Source organism: Rhinoderma darwinii, chromosome 7 (assembly GCF_050947455.1).
Source record: "Rhinoderma darwinii isolate aRhiDar2 chromosome 7, aRhiDar2.hap1, whole genome shotgun sequence".
In the NCBI taxonomy this organism is placed as follows: domain Eukaryota; kingdom Metazoa; phylum Chordata; class Amphibia; order Anura; family Rhinodermatidae; genus Rhinoderma; species Rhinoderma darwinii.
The window spans coordinates 16,267,215-16,289,016 of NC_134693.1; the positions used below are offsets into that span (position 1 = coordinate 16,267,215).

A 21,802-nucleotide genomic window follows, 5' to 3' on the forward strand; every position below is an offset into this window, starting at 1 on the left:
GTATATATATATATATATGTGTGTGTGTGTTTTAGAGATATTTACCATATAATCTACTACATCCTTGATATTAAAATAAATTGAGACCAAAATAGAAAAAAACTGTTACAGAATGTATTTTCCACAACCCACTCTTTTCCTTAATAACAATTCAGAAATCTTGTGCATCCGTGTATAGCAGATACCAACACAATTTCCAATTTCCATTTGTTATGCGTCCATAGCCTAAATACGTAATTTTTTCCTTGACTGTTTCTAACCTTCTGATTCTATTCGGATCAATTCCGGTTGTATGAACAATTAGTTGTTTATTTTCATTCCTTCTCTGGCTTTATTTGCTGTATCATTTACTATTTTATAGGCTTGATTGTTTCCCGAGCTTAGGAAGCACATTTGTTTTATAGTCTGTTTTAGAATATGTACTGGCTAAGCAGTAGCACTCGCACTGGGACGCTTCTCGAGTAATAAGCCTCTACGTGTGAATCGCTTTATGTCCCCATAAGGTTTTGCAGCATAAAAAGCGTGTTTCTGGTAAGACAATACCAGGCTAGCGCTATAATATTTCTTCATTTGTGATGGGAGGGAGGACTTTACAATTACAGTATGCAGCTACAGGAGGCATTAAAATGGATTATAGGCTATATTTTTGTTCAAAAGACATTTTATTATATGGGATCTATCGATACCTGGGCACATATGGAAAAGAGGGGGACCCCTACCAAGAATCTAAATGGGCCCCCCATAATGCTTTTTAGTTTTGCCACCCAGGACAGGATTTGTTTCCACCTCTTTGCACTTTTCAAGACCCTCAATAGCTGTTCGGCCGACAACCGTTCCTCCCAACCTCCCCATACACATGCATGCGTGGTTCGGGTGAGGATGTATTGTCCATAAGGAGATGGGAATAAGCTGCTGCCAGACACCACTGGTGGCTTCTTAGCTCCCGTGAAAACAAAGGATCGTCAATTCAACATGCCCAATAGTTTTTTCCCCAACTTCTGCCGTATGAACGTCGGCAGAATATCTAATACACGTTAGATAGTCCTCCAGTCCCTCCGGAATTGGCAGGTTCAACCGTCTTAAAGTCTAGCTAAACGTTTAACCAACTTCTGACATGTCATAAATTTTGATTGCTGGGGTCTGAGCACTGAGGACCCCAACGATCGCTAAAACGAAGCGGCAGAAGCGCCCAGCCACTTTCTGTGTTCAGCTCTTTCCTGAAATGAATGTATCGGAGTACGGGCTCATAAACTTTCTATTGAGTCTGCACTCCAATACATTAATTTCAGGAAAAAGCCGAACAGACACGAAGTGGCTGAGCACTCACATGAGCGCTTCAGCTGCTTCGTTTTAGCGATTGGTGGGGGTCTCAGTGCTCGGACCCCCACCAATCCAAACTTCTGACATGTCACTATGACATGTCAGACGTTTGTTAAACGTTTAGCTACACTTTAAACCTAATGTCTATGTCCACCTTTAGGCCAACTTCTCACCCTCTTGTTTGCTAGCAATGTTGTCTTTCTGGAGAGGGGAGTCCTGTATTCGTTTTTGCCAACCAGTAGCAAAATGGATTGGACCAACCGGACCTGGACCCCATTTTTCCAGGAGCCCAATAGCGACGGCATGGTCTGTCTCTAGGCATCTTTTGTGTATGCAGAACTGATATGAAGGTAGGCAAGTTGGTACCCACGAGCTTCATGACCTGCCTAGGTAGAGTCGTGTGTTAACCTTAAACCATACTATCCCCCATCCCCATTTAGTAACGACACATGACACCGAGGTTGGATGTGAAATGGCCACAGCAGCCGTTTATTAATTTCACAGTTTTATAAAAACAATTTAAATCCGAAACATTCGGATAACTAGTTAGGAATCCACCAGAGAATTCCTCCTAATAATTCACATGACCCAACATGGGTCAGAATCATAAATAACAATTAAACGTTAACATTAACCCGAGCAGAGGAAGTCCTTGAAGCCCCTTCAGATGTTCCTTTCAAGAACACACCGAATTAGCCATCTGCAAACCACTAATTACCTCCAGCCGTAAACCAGCTCGGAAGCACCGTTCACCTCTGCAGATGGCTCCAACCACTAGAAGTCCACTTCAAGGGGATAACACCCGATGAAGCCCTCAAGTGATATACCGACCACTAGAAGTCCACTTCAAAGGGATAACACCCGATGAAGCCTTCAAGTGACATACCTTCTACCAGAAGACCACTTCAAAGGGATAACACCCGATGAAGTCTTCAACCATGTACCTTTTTTGGGGGACGCATACCCCCGATGCGACCCCCCCACCATTTTGTACTGACTGGCCTCAAGGACTCCCCCCGCCACCGCGAAACAGGCCTTGACCACCTTAAGCCTGTGAGTTCCTCCACACCACCACCGCCCTTTCTATGCCTTCTGCTATAGCCAAGCTCCAAATATCAATGCCAACCTCGGTCAGATGAACCCCGTCACTCCTCCAGAAATTCCCCAATCCTGACTCCAAATCCCTATGCCTCACGCAAATGCCCCCGTTCTTCGCCACAAAACGGGACACCGCCCGGTTAACTTTTATCCGAGCCTTATTGACTCTCTCCACCGATCTAGCTAACCGCCAATGCTTCCTTGGGACTATGTCCGACCACACTGCCACCAACTTGGGATAAGATACCCACAAACACAACAAATCATGTTTGATATCCCGCACCAACTCACGAAAAGGGCGGACTCCTAAGTCATTCCCACCCACGTGCAACACTAAAACCTCCGGAACCCTATCGAGCCGCACATATGTCTGGAATTCCGCCAACACCCTGTTCCACGACATACCTCTAAACCCCAGCCAATGCACAACCGCATCCTGTCGCGGAATGCGCAACTGGCGACCATCCGGGCGGACGTCCGCCCTCAAAGCCCCCCAGTGCACGTACGAATGACCCATCAACCACACCAGACAAGGAGGCGAATCTGAAACGGAAAACACAGTTAGGCACCACCATATAACATTTGCAAGCATAACAACAAAATTACAACATATGGGGGCGGACATAAGACTTAAACCTTTTAGACTCCCAACGACCAATACGCCTCACCCCCTCATCATCCAACCCCCAGCGCCCTGCTTCCGTTGCTGCGCCAATCCGGAAGGAATGAGATGAATATGAGCTTGCTGCAACCCCAACCGCCGTCAAACATTTTTTAAAAACAGCTCCAAACTGAAACCTGGACAAGAACGACCCGTCCACATGACGTAACAAAGGCAAATCTGGAGACCCCCTGTTTTTTGTAAAACCCCGCATGCACTCTACTGGGCACATGACCGACCCCGGGAGAGCGAACAAAACTATCAGTTTTCCCTTCCCTAATTGGTCAGTTTTTGATCTACGCAACCATACCTCCAACCGATCTGCAAAAAGGCACACCTCCCCAGATCTCAGCCCCCCTGCCTGTTTAGTACTTGGCGACACCAACTCACCTACTCTAAATGCTCCGAAGAACGCCAACGAGAAAGCCAACCGAAACAAATCCATTTCATCTGAAGAACGACATACCGATGCCAATGAACCGCCCAACAAGCCCAGCAAAGCAAACGACACCGGCCTTCTACTATCCGCCTCCACCCTACCTCTGCGCAACCCCTTCAAAGCCTGCGATACCAGAAATTCCTTCGATACATCCCGCAAGCCCCGCAACTTAAGCCCAAACGCCACCGCGGATATAAACCGGTTCACCTTCGCTACTGAAAACCCCCCCTCCCAGGCATCCCCTAACCAATACAAAAGTGCCACCAACCTGTCTCTATCCGTATTGACATCACCCAACTCTCTTACCCACTCCTCCCACTGCCTCCAACAAGCAGCATAAGCCCTCCACGTCGTGCGCGCCAAAGACCTTTGTAACAGCTGCTCTACGGGACCGATACCAGATCCCATAGATGATCCGGACACGCCAAACCGAGACGTTCCGCTCCCGGGGCCAATTCCCGAAACCGGTCCCACTGCGAGCGAGAAAGAGCATCAGCAACACAATTCCGTACACCCGGGACATGCACCGCCACCACCCACGCGTTCAGCGACAAACACACCAACACTAAATGTCGCAACAATTGAACTACCGGAGGAGAGGACGCCGTGATGTTATTAATGGCAAGCACCACCCCCATGTTGTCGCAGTAAAAACGGACCTTCTTATCCCTGAGCCTGTCCCCCCAAATGGTAGCCGCCACCACGATGGGAAACAGCTCGAGCAGGGCCAGATTCCGCGTCAATCCACTGGACACCCAGCTAGCCGGCCATTGACCTGCGCACCACGGACCCCCCCCGTAAGCTCCAAAGCCACCCGCCCCAGCCGCATCCGTGAAAATATTCAGATCACTCGTATCCTGCGCTGGGGCCATCCATAGCGAGCGACCATTGTACTGGCCCAAGAAGTCATCCCAAACCTGAAGATCAGCTCGGTGCTCCTCCTTGAGCCTCACAAAATGATGCGGCGCCCGCACTCCCGCCGTTGCCGCCGCCAACCTTCTACCAAACACCCTCCCCATCGGCACAATCCGGCAGGCGAAATTCAACTTCCCCAGCAGCGACTGAAGCTCCCTCAGCGACATTTTCTTCCTTCTACAAGCCCGTCGCACCTCCAGCCTCAAAGCACCCAACTTATCCGCCGGGAGCCGACACTCCATTGCCACCGAGTCAATTTCGATTCCCAAGAAAGAAATCGTCGCTACCGGGCCCTCCGTTTTTTCCGGCGCCAAAGGGATCCCAAAATCCCTCGCCACCTTCTGCAGGGCATGAAGCAAGTTACCGCAAACCGGCGAACCCCCCGGGCCAACGCACAAAAAATCATCTAAGTAATGGATCAACGAATCGACCCCGGATACTCCCCTCGTTACCCACTCCACGAAGCTACTAAACGCCTCGAAGTATGCACAAGAAAGAGAACACCCCATCGGAAGGCACCGATCCACGTAAAAGGCCCCATTCCAAAAACAACCCAACAGCCGTTGGCTTTCTGGGTGGACCGGCAACAACCTGAACGCCGCCTCGATGTCGGTTTTTGCTAGCAGCGCCCCCGGACCCGCAGCCCGCACTAACCCCACCGCCTTATCGAATGAGGTATAAACTACGGAACACAACTCGTGATCAATCCCGTCATTTACCGACGAACCTTTGGGATACGATAAATGTTGAATCAAACGAAACTTTCCGGGCTCGCGTTTAGGGACAATACCCAAAGGGGACACAACTAAATCTTTTACCGGCGACTCCACAAATGGCCCCGACATGCGCCCCAACGAAACTTCTTTTAACAACTTTTCCGACACGACTTCCGCATGCAAGTAAGCCGATTTTAAATTTCTCCGCGTAACCGGAACCTCATAAGGAGGCGGAGGAATAACAAAACCAACACTAAACCCTTCATAAAGCAACTTAGCTGCCGCCCTATCCGGATACTCATTTAGATAAGGGGCCATCCTTTCCACCCTCACCGGCGACACCCCCTTGACCAGCCCCGTGCTGGTTCCCGGACCTCTTTTTCCGCAGACATTTTGCCGCCCCGTGTGATGCACCATTACACTCAGAGCACACGTGCTTGAACTTGCACGTGGCCCCAAACTTGCACTGGCCTTCATTGAATTGCCAGCAAAACCCCGCCTTTCCCCCGCCGCTTGGTCCACTCTGACTAGTCTGGCCTCCCTGGCCACCGCTCCCGGGAAAGGGCTGCCTAACCGGAGCCGTAACCCGTAACCAGAGAGCAATATCCTTCTGGTCCCACCGAATCGCCGGCCGAACCGCCTTCCGCTGACGGAATTGCTCATCATATCGCAGCCACGCCTGACCCCCATACGCCCTATGAGCCTCCCCAATAGCATCAAAATAACAAAATAACGCCGAACAATTTTCCGGCGCCTTTTCCCCTATCACACTAGCCAATATGGCGAACGCCTGCGACCAATTAACGAACGTCTGCGGGATAAGCCTATACCGCCGCCGTTCCTCCTCGTCCTTTTTACTCTCATCCCGCTTGCTCTTATCCAAATTGAATTTAGCCAGCGGCAAGAGAGAAAAAATTTCAACGTATTCATCTTTCCAGATCCGATCACGCACCTCCTGCTTTAAATGCGCCCCCAACGGACCCTCAAAACAAACATACACCTCCCCCCGAGCACGATCGTCCATGCGCACTCGATCGCCGTCCTTCTGTGCCTCAGTCTGCACCGACACCGCGACCGCCTCTCTAACCGCCACCACAGGACGCGCCTGCAACGATCCCACGTCCCTGGGGCCTTCCCAAACTACCGCAGGGGACACTTCCGTTACAACCGGCGCCGCGGCCCTATCAAGGCGCCCCACCAGCTCCCGTAAGCAACCCACTAAATCTGCCAAACCCGCTCCGTCGCGTCCGCCCGCGCCACTACCGGCCCCCGATGCTATGCTAGCAGCCCCCCCGCCGACACCCGACATAAAAATCGCTGGATAAGACAATAATGGAGTTATACACTCACCGGGCTGCACAGGCGCTGTGTTCCCGTCAGCCGGACCATCCTGACCTCGACGATAGACGTCCAGTTCACCTTCCTCCAGTTCTTCTCTCGCCGACGACTGTCCCTCCCAACGACATCTTCGGAAAGGGGATGAGGATGCGCTGACCGATGGGCCGGCAACCTGCCGCCCGACCGCCGGGACCCAGACTTCCGACCGGACCTGTTGCCTCGACGTCGCTGCAGATCTAGTCGTCCGTCTAGACGATCCTGACGAAGCCTGCCCCCTGGCCGGAACATCACCATGCGGGGCGGCCGTACCTTGCTCTCGACATCTTCCATCTGATGGGGGAGGGGTGACAGGGAGCCCGGCCTGCGACTCCCTGCTTACCGCCGGACCCCGTCGCGGCCTGGGATTCCTGCCAGGACGCAGGGCCTGGGAAGGGGCGGTCCTCCCAGCTGCCTGGCCTGCAGCGTCCGGGATCGGGCTCCCTCTGCGACGCCGTGTCCGCGGGACTACCTCCGGACTAAGGCGCTCTGGAGGTCGGGACCGCCGAGAGGGACGGGTCGACACAGCCTGCATCGCCGTCACCCCTGCCACCGCTCTCTGCCTGCCCAGCGCAGGAGCGGTTGTTGCCGACTCCCCCCCCGCCGCCATAGCCATGCTCGTAGGGGGGCCGGGGGAGGGGAGCCTGTCCCTTACAACAGACCCCGAACGCCGTGCCCGACGTGGCGAAACGGCGTCCGGGATCCGCGTTAATGCAGCCACGGTCTCCTCCAGCCATCCGGGACCGTGGTGCACAGCAGCGGCGCGCAGCCGCTCTAAAATCAAGGCCTCTGCCATTACTAAAAAACCGGGCAACGGGGAGCTTTGCTTACTGTGTGTTACTCCTCCCGCTGCTTCCGGCTCAATGCCGAGAAACAGCGGGAAGCGCAGTAACGGCCCCCCCGCCCCCCTTAACTCCTCCCCGTCCCTCCTTCAGCTCCTTCAACTTTCCCTGACCTCGTAACATTAACCCTTTCCCTACCAGGACGGTCATGTCGGCTTCCCTTAAGCCTGCAGCTGCGTCCAGCCTCTTCTTTACTTTTCCAGTGGAGCCATTACATTTTTAGTAAGTAAAGGAAAGAGCAAGTATAATTGAAAGCTTTATACTTATCCTGCTTTTTTTACTAAAATGGCATCAAAATACAATATACATCCCAACATTGGAATTCCCATTTACTAGACATGTCCCACACTGGGACATGTCCAGCGAATAGGGATTCCACTTTTTTGTGGGCGTTCTGCCCAGGAATGCCTCCAAAACCACCTAGAAAAGTCCACTTTGGGGCATATTTGCATAAGACCACCTCCTTTGAAGCCCGTTTTGTAGGACGATCAAGCAAAAAATGTGACATTGGTAGGTATGATACAATATATGAACAGTCTTTAAGATCTATTTTTCTTTTCTCATCCCTATGGCCTTATGCACGCAACTGTATAACAAAACTGTACCCTACGGCATGTTTGGATGAGCAAACGGCACTTGTGAAATTCTGTATGGTACCGTATGTTTCCGTGTGGTGTTTCATACGGGCACGATAGGAGTCCCAAATAATTTCCGGCTTACAATCCAGTACTCCTTGCCATCAGTCTAGAGAAGAAAATCCATACTAGTATCGAAATTTTAACACGGCTCTGGTGCCATTTTTCCGTGTCCATTGACTTTTATTTTAGAAATTCAGAATCCAATAGGGCATAGCACCATTTTTTTTTCATATGGCGAAAAATTCAACAAACCTCCGTACGAACATACAGCATCTAAGTGAGGGACGGCAACCTTCATACAATGATATCGCCATATTATGGCTCTGTACGAATCGAAGCTTGTATGGAGTCATAAGACAGTGGTGTGCATGGGGCTTATGCTGTTGATTGTTCCTTCTTTGCGTGCCGAATGCTTTGTATATGCAAATATTATTTAATAACCAACATCTGTATTATCCGGGTGCCGAAAAACAAAGCAGTACAGTACAAAGCCAGCTCCCTTTAAATCTACAGACGGAATTGTCAGTATATACGGTTTGATGAGGCTGATGCCTAAAATCTTTTTCCGTTTATTAAGATTTCTGTTACCATGACTTCAAAGGCTTGTAATAAAATGAATCATTTTACATATCACAGCACTGGAAATTCTCTCGCACACATTGATTTTAAAGCCATTTGCATAATCTGATTTCAGATAAGGCCGTTATGTTTAAACCAAGAGTTTTCCTTATATCGTTTAGAAATGCACATTTTACACCCCGTTTATTTAAATAATTTAACCCCCCTGCAAAATTGTTTCCCCAATGGCTGAATACAATTGCAAATAAGCGGTTTCTGTCTATTGCTCTGTGTATAAGGATGACAGATGTGGAAATCGAGATTGTACCCCTGGGAGATGCTGCTTTGGTTTGCATTCTGTGCACTGTATTTGTCAGTTTTGAGTATTGGTTATGTTATTTATGGGCTATTTACACTTTTAATTTTCTTGTTGGTTTATGGCGACATTTGGACGGCCATGCAGAAAAATTGCGACATTACCAGCACTTACGTGTGGCCTGAATGTCCCTAGGGGGGAAACATTTGGCAACAATCGCAAGAATTCCGTCATTGTTGTAATTTTTGTGATCGTCATACGCGATCCTCGTTTTTTTTTTGTTTTTTTTTAATTTTATTTTTTATTCTCATTATGAAACATGATAGGGGTTATGCGGGGACCAAAAATATCTAGCAGTGTAGTCATTCACTAATATATTAAATGTAATTAAATATAATAATTAAAAGGGTTGTTACCCGTTTGCCGATTTGTCTCGTGATCTCTGTGGAGATCAGTTGATCGCCGTGATGGCTCTCATATTAAAAGGGTAGTCAGATGAGACAACCTCTTTAGGACAAGGAGTCCCAGAGACATTTGGTTGCCTGCTAGTCAAGCTAAAATTAAAGAGGTTATGCAGGAACCAAAAATAGCGGTGTACTCACTGCAGTATGTGATACACTCACTAATATGTATTCCCCCGTCCCCGTTGCGCTTATTATGACATTTTTATAGCGCTCGTGGGGGACCGGAAATCTAGTTGCACAGTCTTCTTTGATGATGATACGACTCTTTGTCACATGACGGACCCCGCAGTACTCCATGTACAAGCAGCAGCAGTAGTACAGCTATTACATAGAGTACAGCGCTATAAAAATCTCAGAGTCGGCGCAACAGGGAATCGGAATCTCACATGCTGCAGTGAGTACACTGCTATTTTTGGTTCCCGCATAACCTCTTTAATTTTAGCTTGACTAGCAGGCAACCAAATGTCTCTGGGACTCCTTGTCTTAAAGGGTTTGTCTCATCTGACAACCCTTTTAATTTGAGAGACACCACGGCGATCAATTGATCTCCACAGAGATCACGAGACAATCGGCAAATGGGTAAAAGATTCCCCCTACAGGATAAATGTAGTATTACATGGCCATTTTTCACTCATATAGGAGAATTCTGAGTGGACAATATGGAGCACTGCCCCTTTTAAAGTTAGGGTTTCACAGCACATTACGGCTGTGCAAAATGTGTGCTGAGTTGTCCCAGCCAGGACAGAAGGGCCTGTTGTTTGGATTCCATTCCACTTTTCCCTAATCCTCGGGCCAATTCCTTACCCCCTTTGTTTGCTAACAATGCAGTCAAAACTGCATCAGTTTTCGTCCTCATGTAGTAAAGGGGATGGGACTAACCAGGGCTGCACAGTTGTACTTTATGGTATGTGCGCCCTTGTATATGGCCCAGAAGCTAATGGGGCCCATCTACACAAAGAGATATGGTGCAGTTAGGGTAGAGTGGAAAATTGCATGCAGATCTCGGAAAAACCAAGGAAAATTGGAAAAGACAAAAGGGACACAATAGGATTATGGCTCCATGACTATTTTGTGTGCCTCAATTATTGCCGCTAATGTTCACCTGATCGGCCATCAATATTATTTCCCAGTAGACCACTTCATTTTGAAATCCATTTCATGTCCGCCATAACAAATGGTGTCCCGGCTGAATTACACACGCTGCCATGGAGAAACTGCTATGCTACACAAAACGGCTACAGATGACTCAACCCGCCATATAACCCGGGTCTAGACACGTTAGTTTACCATTCATGGACCTACAGTTACATAAATAAATGTGTTGTAAGAATCACTATCCAAAAATAGAGCCGCAAAGCAATAGGAAACGAAATAGAGTCTGTCAGCAGAATGCTGTTGACGTTTCTGACGGCCTTCATTCTGCCTATGGAGAAATAGACTCCGGTTGGTGTAAAACAGCCCATGTCTGCTGATGGAAGGAAAAAAAGATTCATGAAATTTTAATTGCCCGTAGCTGACCCATTGTCACAGCACTCTTTATTGGTCTGACAGGGTACTTACAGGGGTAAGAAAAATAATGATATGGCCTCTAAGGGCCTTTTTCCAGCCTAGATAGCCATGGATAATACATGCAAGAGGGTAGCTTTGTCAGCTGGATATAATGGCCTGAGGCAACTCGACTGAAAGAAACTTAAAGGTGTTGCATAGAATTAAATAAACATGGCTGCTTTCTTCCAGAAACAGCGCCACACCTGTCGACAGGTTATGTTTGTTATTGCAGCTCAGCCACATTTACTTTATAGGAACTGAGCTTCAATACCAGACACAACCTGTGGACAGGTGTGGCGCTATTTTTGGAAGAATGCAGTCATGTTTGTCTAATTCCGTACAACCCCTTTAAAGTCACAGGCTCATTATTTATTATTTTTCATTCATTTTAGTCAGACTCCTGGTGACCATATGAACATAGTTTCTCCCATATGTCTATTCTTTTATTTAGGTTTTTAGGCTTCTCAAAAGAGTGTCCCTGATTTCTGGGGTGGTTTCCATCCATCCTGCTGTAGACGCTCCTCTTTTATAAGTGTATTGGATTTTTTGCTTCAGAATTATAGGATCCTAAGATAAGTTATGATATAATAATTACTCTGAGAGCTAATGATCTATCATATAAAGGTTATATAACAAGACAGGTGACTGTGGCAGCTCGTAAGGTCCATTAAGCCCCAATGATACAGTTATTGATCTTTTCTATTGACTTTTTGCTAAATATTTCTGAAATACTTACTAAAGTTTATAGTTCCTTTTAACTGAGTAGAAAAACCCTTATACAAGAAACCCATAAAGCAATGCCAACTTTTGAACGTTTTACATATAGAAGTAATCTACAGGGTGGGCCATTTATATGGATACACCTAAATAAAATGGAAATGGTTGGTGATATTAACTTCCTGTTTGTGGCACATTAGTATATGGGAGGGGGGAAACTTTTCAAGCTGGGTGTTGACCATGGCGGCCATTTTGAAGTCGGCCATTTTGTATCCAACTTTAGTTTTTTCAATGGGAAGAGGGTCACGTGACACATCAAACTTATCGAGAATTTCACAAGATAAACAATGGTGTGCTTGGTTTTAACGTTACTTTATTCTTTCATGAGTTATTTACAAGTTTCTGACCACTTATAAAATGTGTTCAAAGCGCTGCCCATTGTGTTGGATTGTCAATGCAACCCTCTTCTCCCGCTCTTCACACACTGATAGCAACACCGCAGAAGAAATGCCTCCCGATCTGACCCCCTTAGACTTTTATCTTTGGGGTCATCTGAAGGCAATCGTCTATGCTGTGAAGATACGAGATGTGCAGCAACTGAAACTACAGATACTGGAAGCCTGTGCTAGCATTTCTTCTGCGGTGTTGCTATCAGTGTGTGAAGAGTGGGAGAAGAGGGTTGTATTGACAATCCAACACAATGGGCAGCACTTTGAACACATTTTATAAGTGGTCAGAAACTTGTAAATAACTCCTGAAAGAATAAAGTAACGTTAAAACCAAGCACACCATTGTTTATCTTGTGAAATTCTCGATAAGTTTGATGTGTCACATGACCCTCTTCCCATTGAAAAAACTAAAGTTGGATACAAAATGGCCGACTTCAAAATGGCCGCCATGGTCAACACCCAGCTTGAAAAGTTTCCCCCCTCCCATATACTAATGTGCCACAAACAGGAAGTTAATATCACCAACCATTCCCATTTTATTTAGGTGTATCCATATAAATGGTCCACCCTGTACATAAAAAGTTAGATCACTTTGTACATACGTTGTATTACTTATATTCTACTGATACTGAGCCTGCATTATACTCCGGAGCTGCATTCACAATTCTGCAGGCATTCCTTGTAGTCTCGATGTCTTCACACAGCTTGCTCTAGTGATTTGTATTCTGGGAAGTGTCATCTTTACACCAGGCACTGTGTCACGACCGTGGGGATTGTGGACCCACTGGGCCACTCCGCCGTAACAGAGTAGCAGCTGGCCAAACAAATATGAATAGCAGTCACTTGGACGAGAGTACCAGGATAGCTGGCTTGAGCCGGATTATTAGAAATTAGCTTGTGCTGGATTATCAGAAACTGGTTTGTGCTGGATTATCGGACTTCTCACGGACACGGGAACAGAAGTCATCACGGATACTGGACTTGACACGGATACGGAAGACGTCACGGACACTGGATACAGGAACAGGCTATGGAACCTTTGCAGACTAACACACAGTTAGAAACAACATTGCTCAGGCACTGAGGAAGTGGGCAGAGTTTCTTATAAAGTCCAGGGTGTGCTGGGATAGGTTGGGAGCAATATTCCTGGTGCGCACGCTGGCCCTTTTAAGACTAGAGACGAGCATGCGTGCGCACCCTACTGGCACAGGCAAGAGGAGAGAGCGCACTGGCAGAGATCCAGAGTCCTGTGGCTGCCGGTAAGAGGGTAATACTGGCGGTCAGCGACCACTGACATCACACACTGTATAGTAATCCGATAAAGGAATAACTAACTGTATTGTAGGTGTTTGGTTAAGCTTTTTTATGGGTGTGTCTGACAACAAACTTGATGACAGTTACCAATTAACACCAAAAGACTTGTGAAAAACAGCTCTGAAAAATATACTATGTTGTAGATAATATCTGAAAACAAGCTATAAAATGGTGTTTGAAGGCAGGCTTACCGTCTAAAGAAGAAAGAACCGAGGTAACATCGACATGTGGATATAAAAAGTCTACACACCCCTGTTAAAATGTCAAAAAATCAGTCCAGGATGAATCATTTCAGAACTTTTTCCACCTTTTAATGTCACCTATAATCTGTACAATTATATTGAAAAACAAACAGAAATCTGGAGAAATAAAAACTAAAATAATGTGGTTGCATAAATGTGCACACCCTTAACCCCTTAATGACCAGCCTATTTTAAACCTTAATGACCAAGCCATTTTTGAAGTTTTTCCATCGTCGCATTCCAAGAGCTATAACCTTTTTATTTTTGCGTCGACATAGCTGTAGAAGGTCTTGTTTTTTGTGGGACAAGTTGCATTTTTTAATAGCACCATTTTGGGGGACATATTATTTATTGATGAACTTTTATTAACTATTATTTTGGGGGGGAAATAGAAAAAAACCTGAAATTTTGCCACTCTTTTTCGCGTCTTAAATCTACGCCGTTTACCGTGTGGTATAAATAACACAATAGCTTTATTCAGCGGGTTGTTACGATTGCAATGATACCAAATTTGTATAGTTTTTGTATGTTTTACTACTTTTACACAGTAAAAACGCTTTTTTTTTCAAAATTATTTGTTTTTGTGTCTCCATATTTGAAGAGCCGTAACGTTTTTATTTTTTCGCCGATGCAGTTGTATGAGGGCTTTTTTTTTGCGGGAAGACTTGTAGTTTTATTGGTACCATTTTGGAGTAAATGCGACTTTTTGATCACTTTTTATCACATTTTTTTAAAGTCAGGATTCACAGAAAACAGCAATTTTTCCATTGTTTTTTTATTACATTTTTTACGGCGTTCACCGTGAGGGTTAAATAATGTAATAGCTTTATAGTCGGGGTCGTTACGGACGCGGCGATACCAAATAGGTGTACATTTAATACTTTATTTTGTTTTTTTAATAGTAAAGCATTTTGTGAGGGGAAAAGCTGGGTTTTTCATTTTTTTCAAATTTTTTTTCAAATTAACTTTATTAAACTTTTTATTCACTTTTTTTACTAGTCCCACTAGGGGACTATAATATGCGATTCTCCGATCGCATTTATAATACACTGCAATACGTTTAACACGGACAGGCATCTGCTAGGTCATGCCTCCGGCATGATCTAGCAGGCATTCGCTCCAGGCAGACCTGGGGGCCTTTATTAAACCCCCGGCTGCCATCGGAGACACAGACACTCGGCGATCGCATCGCCGGGTGTCGGTGGGAGAGAGAGGGAGCGCCCTCCCTCTCTCCAAAACCACTCAGATGCGGTGCACGCTATTGTGCTCCGCATCTGAGGGGTTAAACGGGTGAGATTTGACAGCTCCCTGCTCTGTTTACTTATTCCGATGCCGCGACGTAAAAAGTCTATGGCATCGGAATAAGGCCCGTTAGTGACCGACATAAAAACACGATGGGCCGGTCACTAACGGGTTAAACTAATACTTTGTTGAATTACCCTTTGACTTTATGACGGCATTCAGTCTTTTTGGGTAGAAGTCTATCAGCATGGCACATCTTGACGTGGTAATTGTTGCCCACTCTTCCTTGCAAAAGCGCTCCAAATCTGTCAGATTGCGAGGGCATCTCCTGTGTACAGCCCTCTTAGGCCTTATTCACACGAACGTATAATACGTCTGTGCTACGTGCGTGGAAATCACGCGCGTCGCATGGACCTATGTTAGTGAATTGGGTCGTTCAGACAGTCAGTGAATTTCATGCAGCGTATGTGCGCTGCGTGAAACTCACGACATGTCCTATATTTGCCCGTGTTTCGCGCTGCACACACTTATTGAAGTCAATGGGTGCGGGCAAATCGCGCTCGGCACACGGAAGCACTTCCGGGTGCCGCGCGTGATTCGCGCAACAGCAGTAAAAGAAATAAATGAAAACAGAAAAGCACCACATGCTGATGACACACGGACCTTTTGCGCACGCAAAATGGACACGTCCGTGTGAATAAGGCTTTAAGGTCACCCCACAGATTTTCAATGGGATTCAGGTCTGGGCTCTGGCTCGGCCATTCCAAAACTTTGATCTTCTTCTGGTAAATCCATTCTTTTGTTGATTTGGAGTTGTTGCTTTGGGTCGTTGTCGTGCTGAAAGATGACATTCCTCTTCAGCATTTTAGCAGAGTCTGCAGATTTTGTGCCAAAATTGACTGATATTTGGAACTGTTCATAATTCCCTCCACCTTGGCTAAAGCCCCAGTTACAGCTTCAGAAAAACAGCCCCGAAGCATAATGCTGCCTCCACCATGCTCCATAATGCTGCCTCCACCATGCTCCATAATGCTGCCTCCACCATGCTCCATAATGCTGCCTCCACCATGCTCCATAATGCTGCCTCCACCATGCTCCATAATGCTGCCTCCACCATGCTCCATAATGCTGCCTCCACCATGCTCCATAATGCTGCCTCCACCATGCTCCATAATGCTGCCTCCACCATGCTCCATAATGCTGCCTCCACCATGCTCCATAATGCTGCCTCCACCATGCTCCATAATGCTGCCTCCACCATGCTCCATAATGCTGCCTCCACCATGCTCCATAATGCTGCCTCCACCATGCTCCATAATGCTGCCTCCTCCATGCTCCATAATGCTGCCTCCACCATGCCCCATAATGCTGCCTCCACCATGCCCCATAATGCTGCCTCCACTATGCTTCATAATGCTGTCTCCACCATGCTCCATAATGCTGCCTCCACCATGCCCCATAATGCTGCCCCCACTATGCTTCATAATGCTGTCTCCACCATGCTCCATAATGCTGCCTCCTCCATGCTCCATAATGCTGCCTCCACCATGCCCCATAATGCTGCCTCCACTGTGCTTCATAATGCTGCCTCCACCGTGCTCCATAATGCTGTCTCCACCATGCTCCATAATGCTGCCTCCACCGTGCTCCATAATGCTGCCTCCACCGTGCTCCATAATGCTGCCTCCACCGTGCTCCATAATGCTGCTTCCACCGTGCTCCATAATGCTGCCTCCACCGTGCTCCATAATGCTGCCCCCACCGTGCCCCATAATGCTCCCTCCACCATGCGCCGTAGCTGCCTCCACCATGCCCCATAATGCTGCCTCCACTATGCTTCATAATGCTGCCTCCTCCATGCTCCATAATGCTGCCTCCACCATGCCCCATAATGCTGCCTCCACTATGCTTCATAATGCTGCCTCCACCGTGCTCCATAATGCTGCCTCCACCATGCTCCATAATGCTGCCTCCACCGTGCTCCATAATGCTGCCTCCACCGTGCTCCATAATGCTGCCTCCACCGTGCTCCATAATGCTGCTTCCACCGTGCTCCATAATGCTGCCTCCACCGTGCTCCATAATGCTGCCCCCACCATGCCCCATAATGCTCCCTCCACCATGCGCCGTAGCTGCCTCCACCATGCCCCATAATGCTGCCTCCACTATGCTTCATAATGCTGCCTCCACCATGCTCCATAATGCTGCCCCCACCATGCCCCATAATGCTCCCTCCACCATGCCCCGTAACGATGCCTCCACCATGCTTAATAATGCTGCCTCCACCATGCTCCCTAATGCTGCCTCCACCATGCTCCATAATGCTGCCTCCATAATGCTGCCTCCACCGTGCTCCATAATGCTGCCTCCACCGTGCTCCATAATGCTGCCTCCACCATGCTCCATAATGCTGCCTCCACCATGCCCCATAATGCTGCCTCCACCATGCCCCGTAACGATGCCTCCACCATGCTTAATAATGCTGCCTCCACCATGCTCCATAATGCTGCCTCAACCATGCTCTATAATGCTGCCTCCACCATGCTCCATAATGCTGCCTCCACCATGCTGAAACTGTGGGTATGGTGTTCTATTGGTGATCTGCAGTTTTGGCTTTACACCAAACATACCTTTAGGAATTATGGCCAAAAAGTTCAACCTTGGTCTCATCGGGCCATATTACGTTTTCCCATATGGTTTTGGCAGAATTGATGTAGGTCTTTGCAAAACATAGCCGGGCTTAGATGTTTTTCTTTATTAGAAAAGGCTTCCGTCTTACCACCCTACCCCACAGCCCAGACATATGAAGAATACGGGAGATTGTTGTCACATGCACTACACAACCAGTACCTGCCAGAAAGTCCTGCAGCACCTTTAATTTTGCTGTAGGCCTCTTGGTAGCCTTCCGGACCAATTTTCATCTTATATTTTCATCAAGTTTTGAGGGACGTCCAGTTCTTGCTAACGTCACGGTTGTGCCAAATGTAATCCACTTCTTGATGACTGTGTTCCATGGTGTATCTAATGCCTTGGAAATTCTTTGGTACCCTTCTCCTGACTGATGCCTTTCAACAATCCGATGCCTTTGATGTGTTGTGAGCTCTTTACGGACCATGGCTTTTGCTGTCACATGCAACAAAGAAAATGTCAGGAAAATCCTAATAGAACAGCTGAACTTTATATGGGGTTACTCAGAATCACTTTAAATAATTGCAGCTGTGTACAGACTACTATTTCACATGAGTTTAAATGTGATTGGCTAATTCCCATCCCCAATTATAAGAGGGTGTTCACACTTATGCAACCACATTATTGTAGTTCTTGTTATTTTTGTTTTTCCCCTCTAAAAGATTTCAGTTTGTTTTTTAATTGAATTGTACAGATTATGGGTCACATTAAAGGTGGAAAAAGTTCTGAAATGATTCATCTTGTACTGATTTTGTAACATGACAAAAACCTGGCATTTTAACAGGGGTGTGTAGACTTTTTATATCCACTGTATAAGGTATAGAAGCAGCCCGTCCCCAGCCCCAGTTCTATTGCAATTGCTGCTTCTAACCCGCCATTAAGCCAAAAAAGCCAAAAAACCTTATTAAGGATCGGTAATGGTTAGGTATAGCTGCCCAAGACTATGGTCACATCGTGCTATGTATATTCCGAACGTAAACTCCTATTGACTGCATGTATGCAAAAAAAAAATAATGGTCCTCTTGGCATAGCGCTTTTCATTTTTTTTTTGTATTGAAAAACGTAGTCAACTACACATTTTTTAGTACAGAGATATCCCGCAAAGAAACGTATGCCATGCATTATACAATTCTTGTACATGGGTGTCTATGGCCTAAATTTGCAACTGTATGCATATAGTTGTGTACTTTAGGGGTTTACTTTCATGGCACATATAGAATTTAGTCTTTGGATGTGATCAGAGACTTAGCTGACTGTGAATTTTTCTTATAGCTTAGACAAAATAGCTCTCACCCAGAAGGAAGTAAACTGTTTCTCTAGTGTTACCTATAGATGACTACCCTCTAAGTCAGTGTCCAACCCTTTATAGTGCCCTGAAACCAAGGACACCCATCTCTAGCCAACACTCTTTCAGAGTGGTTGCTCCTCATCAGTACTTACCCTGTAAGTCAATATCCAATCCTTAATAGAGCCTTGAAACATGACAAGGAATATCAGCCAAACCGGCTCCTGCTTGTAGGGAGGTTTACAGACAATGATCACTGGAAAAAGAATACAAAATAGCTCTCCTCTATCAGGAAGAAAACTAGGTGCACTAAAAAGACAGTTTTCTTCCTTCTTGAGGAGAGCTATTTTACATACTTTTCCCATGGATCATTGATTGTAAGACTCCCTATAAGCATGGAGCAAGGAGAACCAGTACCTTTACAAGTACTGCATCAAAGACATCTCACTCAGCCAACCAGAAACCTACTCTGTACTGATGAGGAGCAACCACTCTGAAACAGTGCTGGCTAGAAATGGGTGTCTCCACTTTGGCTGATATCCCTTGTCATGTTTCAAGGCTCTATTAAGGGTTGAACATTGACTTACAGGGTAGCCACCTATAGGTAACACTAGAGAGACCGTTTTCTTCCTTCTGGAGAAGAGCTATTTTGCCTACTTTTCACCGGAAACATTGCTTGTAAACTCCCTATACCAGCCGGATCTCTGCAAGGATAATCAGAGCCTTCCAAGAATTGTAGCTTATGAAGTATATACAAGTGTTAGGGTATGTTCACACGAGGGCGTCCGTAACGGCTGAAATTACGGGGATGTTTCAGCCTGAAAACATCCCCGTAATTTCAGCCGTAACGGCATGTGCAGGCGCTTGAACGCCGCGTCCATTACGGACGTAATTGGCGCTGCTATTCATTGGAGTCAATGAATAACGGCTCCAATTACGGCCAAAGAAGTGACAGGTCACTTCTTTGACGCGGGCGTCAATTTACGCGCCGTCATTTGACAGCGGGGCGTAAATTACGCCTCGTGTGAACAGACAAACGTCTGCCCATTGCTTTCAATGGGCAGATGTTTGTCAGCGCTAATGAGGCGCTATTTTCGGACGTAATTCGGGGCAAAAACGCCCGAATTACGTCCGTAATTAGTGCGTGTGAACATACCCTTAGTGTGTCGTAGAAACATTTGGATAGTTGGTGATCTATATAAAATTATATATTTTGCCCTTTTTAGTCACAACATCCTGCTGTATGAAGATGGTCACGCTGTAGTCGCGGACTTTGGAGGTGAGTACACCACAATTAATAAATACCACTCGCTAACACATAATGCAATTCCCTAATATACTTTTATGGACAGAATAATTCCTGCTTCAAGCCTTAGAGATTCGAGGCTGAGTTTAGACGTGGCAGAATTACCAAGAATTTGGGATGAAAATTCCTCATCGCAAATCTGTGGCAATTTACAGTACAATTCATGAGAATGGGGTTTTCAAAACTCCATCCACACTCAGTGGAAAAATGCAACGGGTGAGATCCCTGTCAAATACCTCACCAAATCAGCTGCAAAAGCCGTTGTTAATTTTGCCGCTAATTCGCTGCAAATTTGCAGCGAATGACCAGCGGAAACATTTGCCACGTCTATACTTCGCCTAATAGACCAGCCTTGGAGAAATGGAATTCCTTAAAGAGACCGATCACTTTTTAACACCATGTCGTTTTTAGGTCCAACATTTTGTGCTGATTATTTTTTAACATATCTTTATAGCGGTCGGCGCTCCGTTTTTCTGTTACAGTGCTCTAGGTACCCTTAATAAACAAAGCAAACCCCCATCCCCCACCTAGTACCCGGGCAAATGCTCTGCAGCCCCCCAGCTATGCCCCTGTATGGCATTTGTCAATATTCGTTTCTTTCCAATTACAATGTTATTTTCATAAAACACGCCGTAATCGTATTTATTCATGACGAACAGTATATTATAAAACATAATACACATTTATTTAGGCCCGCAGTTTATTTACACGTGTGACATTTAGATACGCGAGCGCGCTCTGCAGTGATGGAATAGCAGAGCGGTGCAGTGCTTGCTTATCAAATCGACCAATCCAGGTATTTCTCAGCAGCGTATAACCCAAACTTGTTGTTCTTAACCTTGACTATATGTACACATAAAAACATGACCTTTCTTGTGATAAAATGTCATGTCCATGAATACGTTTCTGCTCTCAAGTTGAACACCAGACGTTTCTTTTCGGTATCCGTGAAATGGATGAAATATGAGTTACGTAACCATTTCAAATGCTTCAGTGACTTTTCATTTATTCTTGTAAGCTGGATCTTGATCCAAGGTTCAGGTTTTCTATAAAAAAAAAAACCCACAAAAACATTTTTTTATCTTTGTCTTTTTTCCCCACAGAATCGAGATTTCTTCAGTCAATGGATGAAGACAACATGACCAAGCAGCCCGGGGTTTGTTACTTTTATTGCTTTGACCCTTGCACTGCCATAGTTCTTAGGCCACGGCAATATTTTGTTTTAGGCCTGATTTACACGAGCGTGTGCGTTTTGCGCACGCAAAAAACGTGGCGTTTTGCATGCGCAAAAGGCACTTAACAGCTCCGTGTGTCATCAGTGTATGATGTGCGGCTGCGTGATTTTCGCGCAGCCGCCATCATTATGACACTCCGTTTGGATGTTTGTAAACAGAAAAGCTCATGGTGTTTTTCTGTTTACATTCACAGTTTGCCAGCTGTTGCGCGAATCACGCAGTTCACACGGAAGTGCTTCCGTGCGGCATGCGTGGTTTTCACGCACCCATTGACTTCAATGGGTGCGTGATGCGCGAACAGCGCACAAAGAAAGGACATGTCGTGAGTTTTACGCAACGCACTCGCGCTGCGCAGAATTAACGCACTGTCTGCACTGCCCCATAGACTAATATAGGTGCGTACGACACTCGTGAAAAGCACGCGCGTCGCATGCG

At 46.4% G+C, this 21,802-nt stretch overlaps 1 protein-coding gene across 1 annotated transcript in view; it reads left to right on the forward strand.

Annotated features, from left to right (window-relative positions):
* LOC142657627 (serine/threonine-protein kinase TNNI3K) overlaps window positions 1–21,802 on the forward strand; it is a 227,442-nt gene that overhangs the window by 97,801 nt on the left and 107,839 nt on the right. Inside the window, exons 20-21 of the mRNA XM_075832842.1 lie at window positions 20,053–20,105; window positions 21,236–21,288. Of these exons, the coding sequence (XP_075688957.1) occupies window positions 20,053–20,105; window positions 21,236–21,288 (106 nt within the window). The remainder of the gene's footprint in view (window positions 1–20,052; window positions 20,106–21,235; window positions 21,289–21,802) is intronic.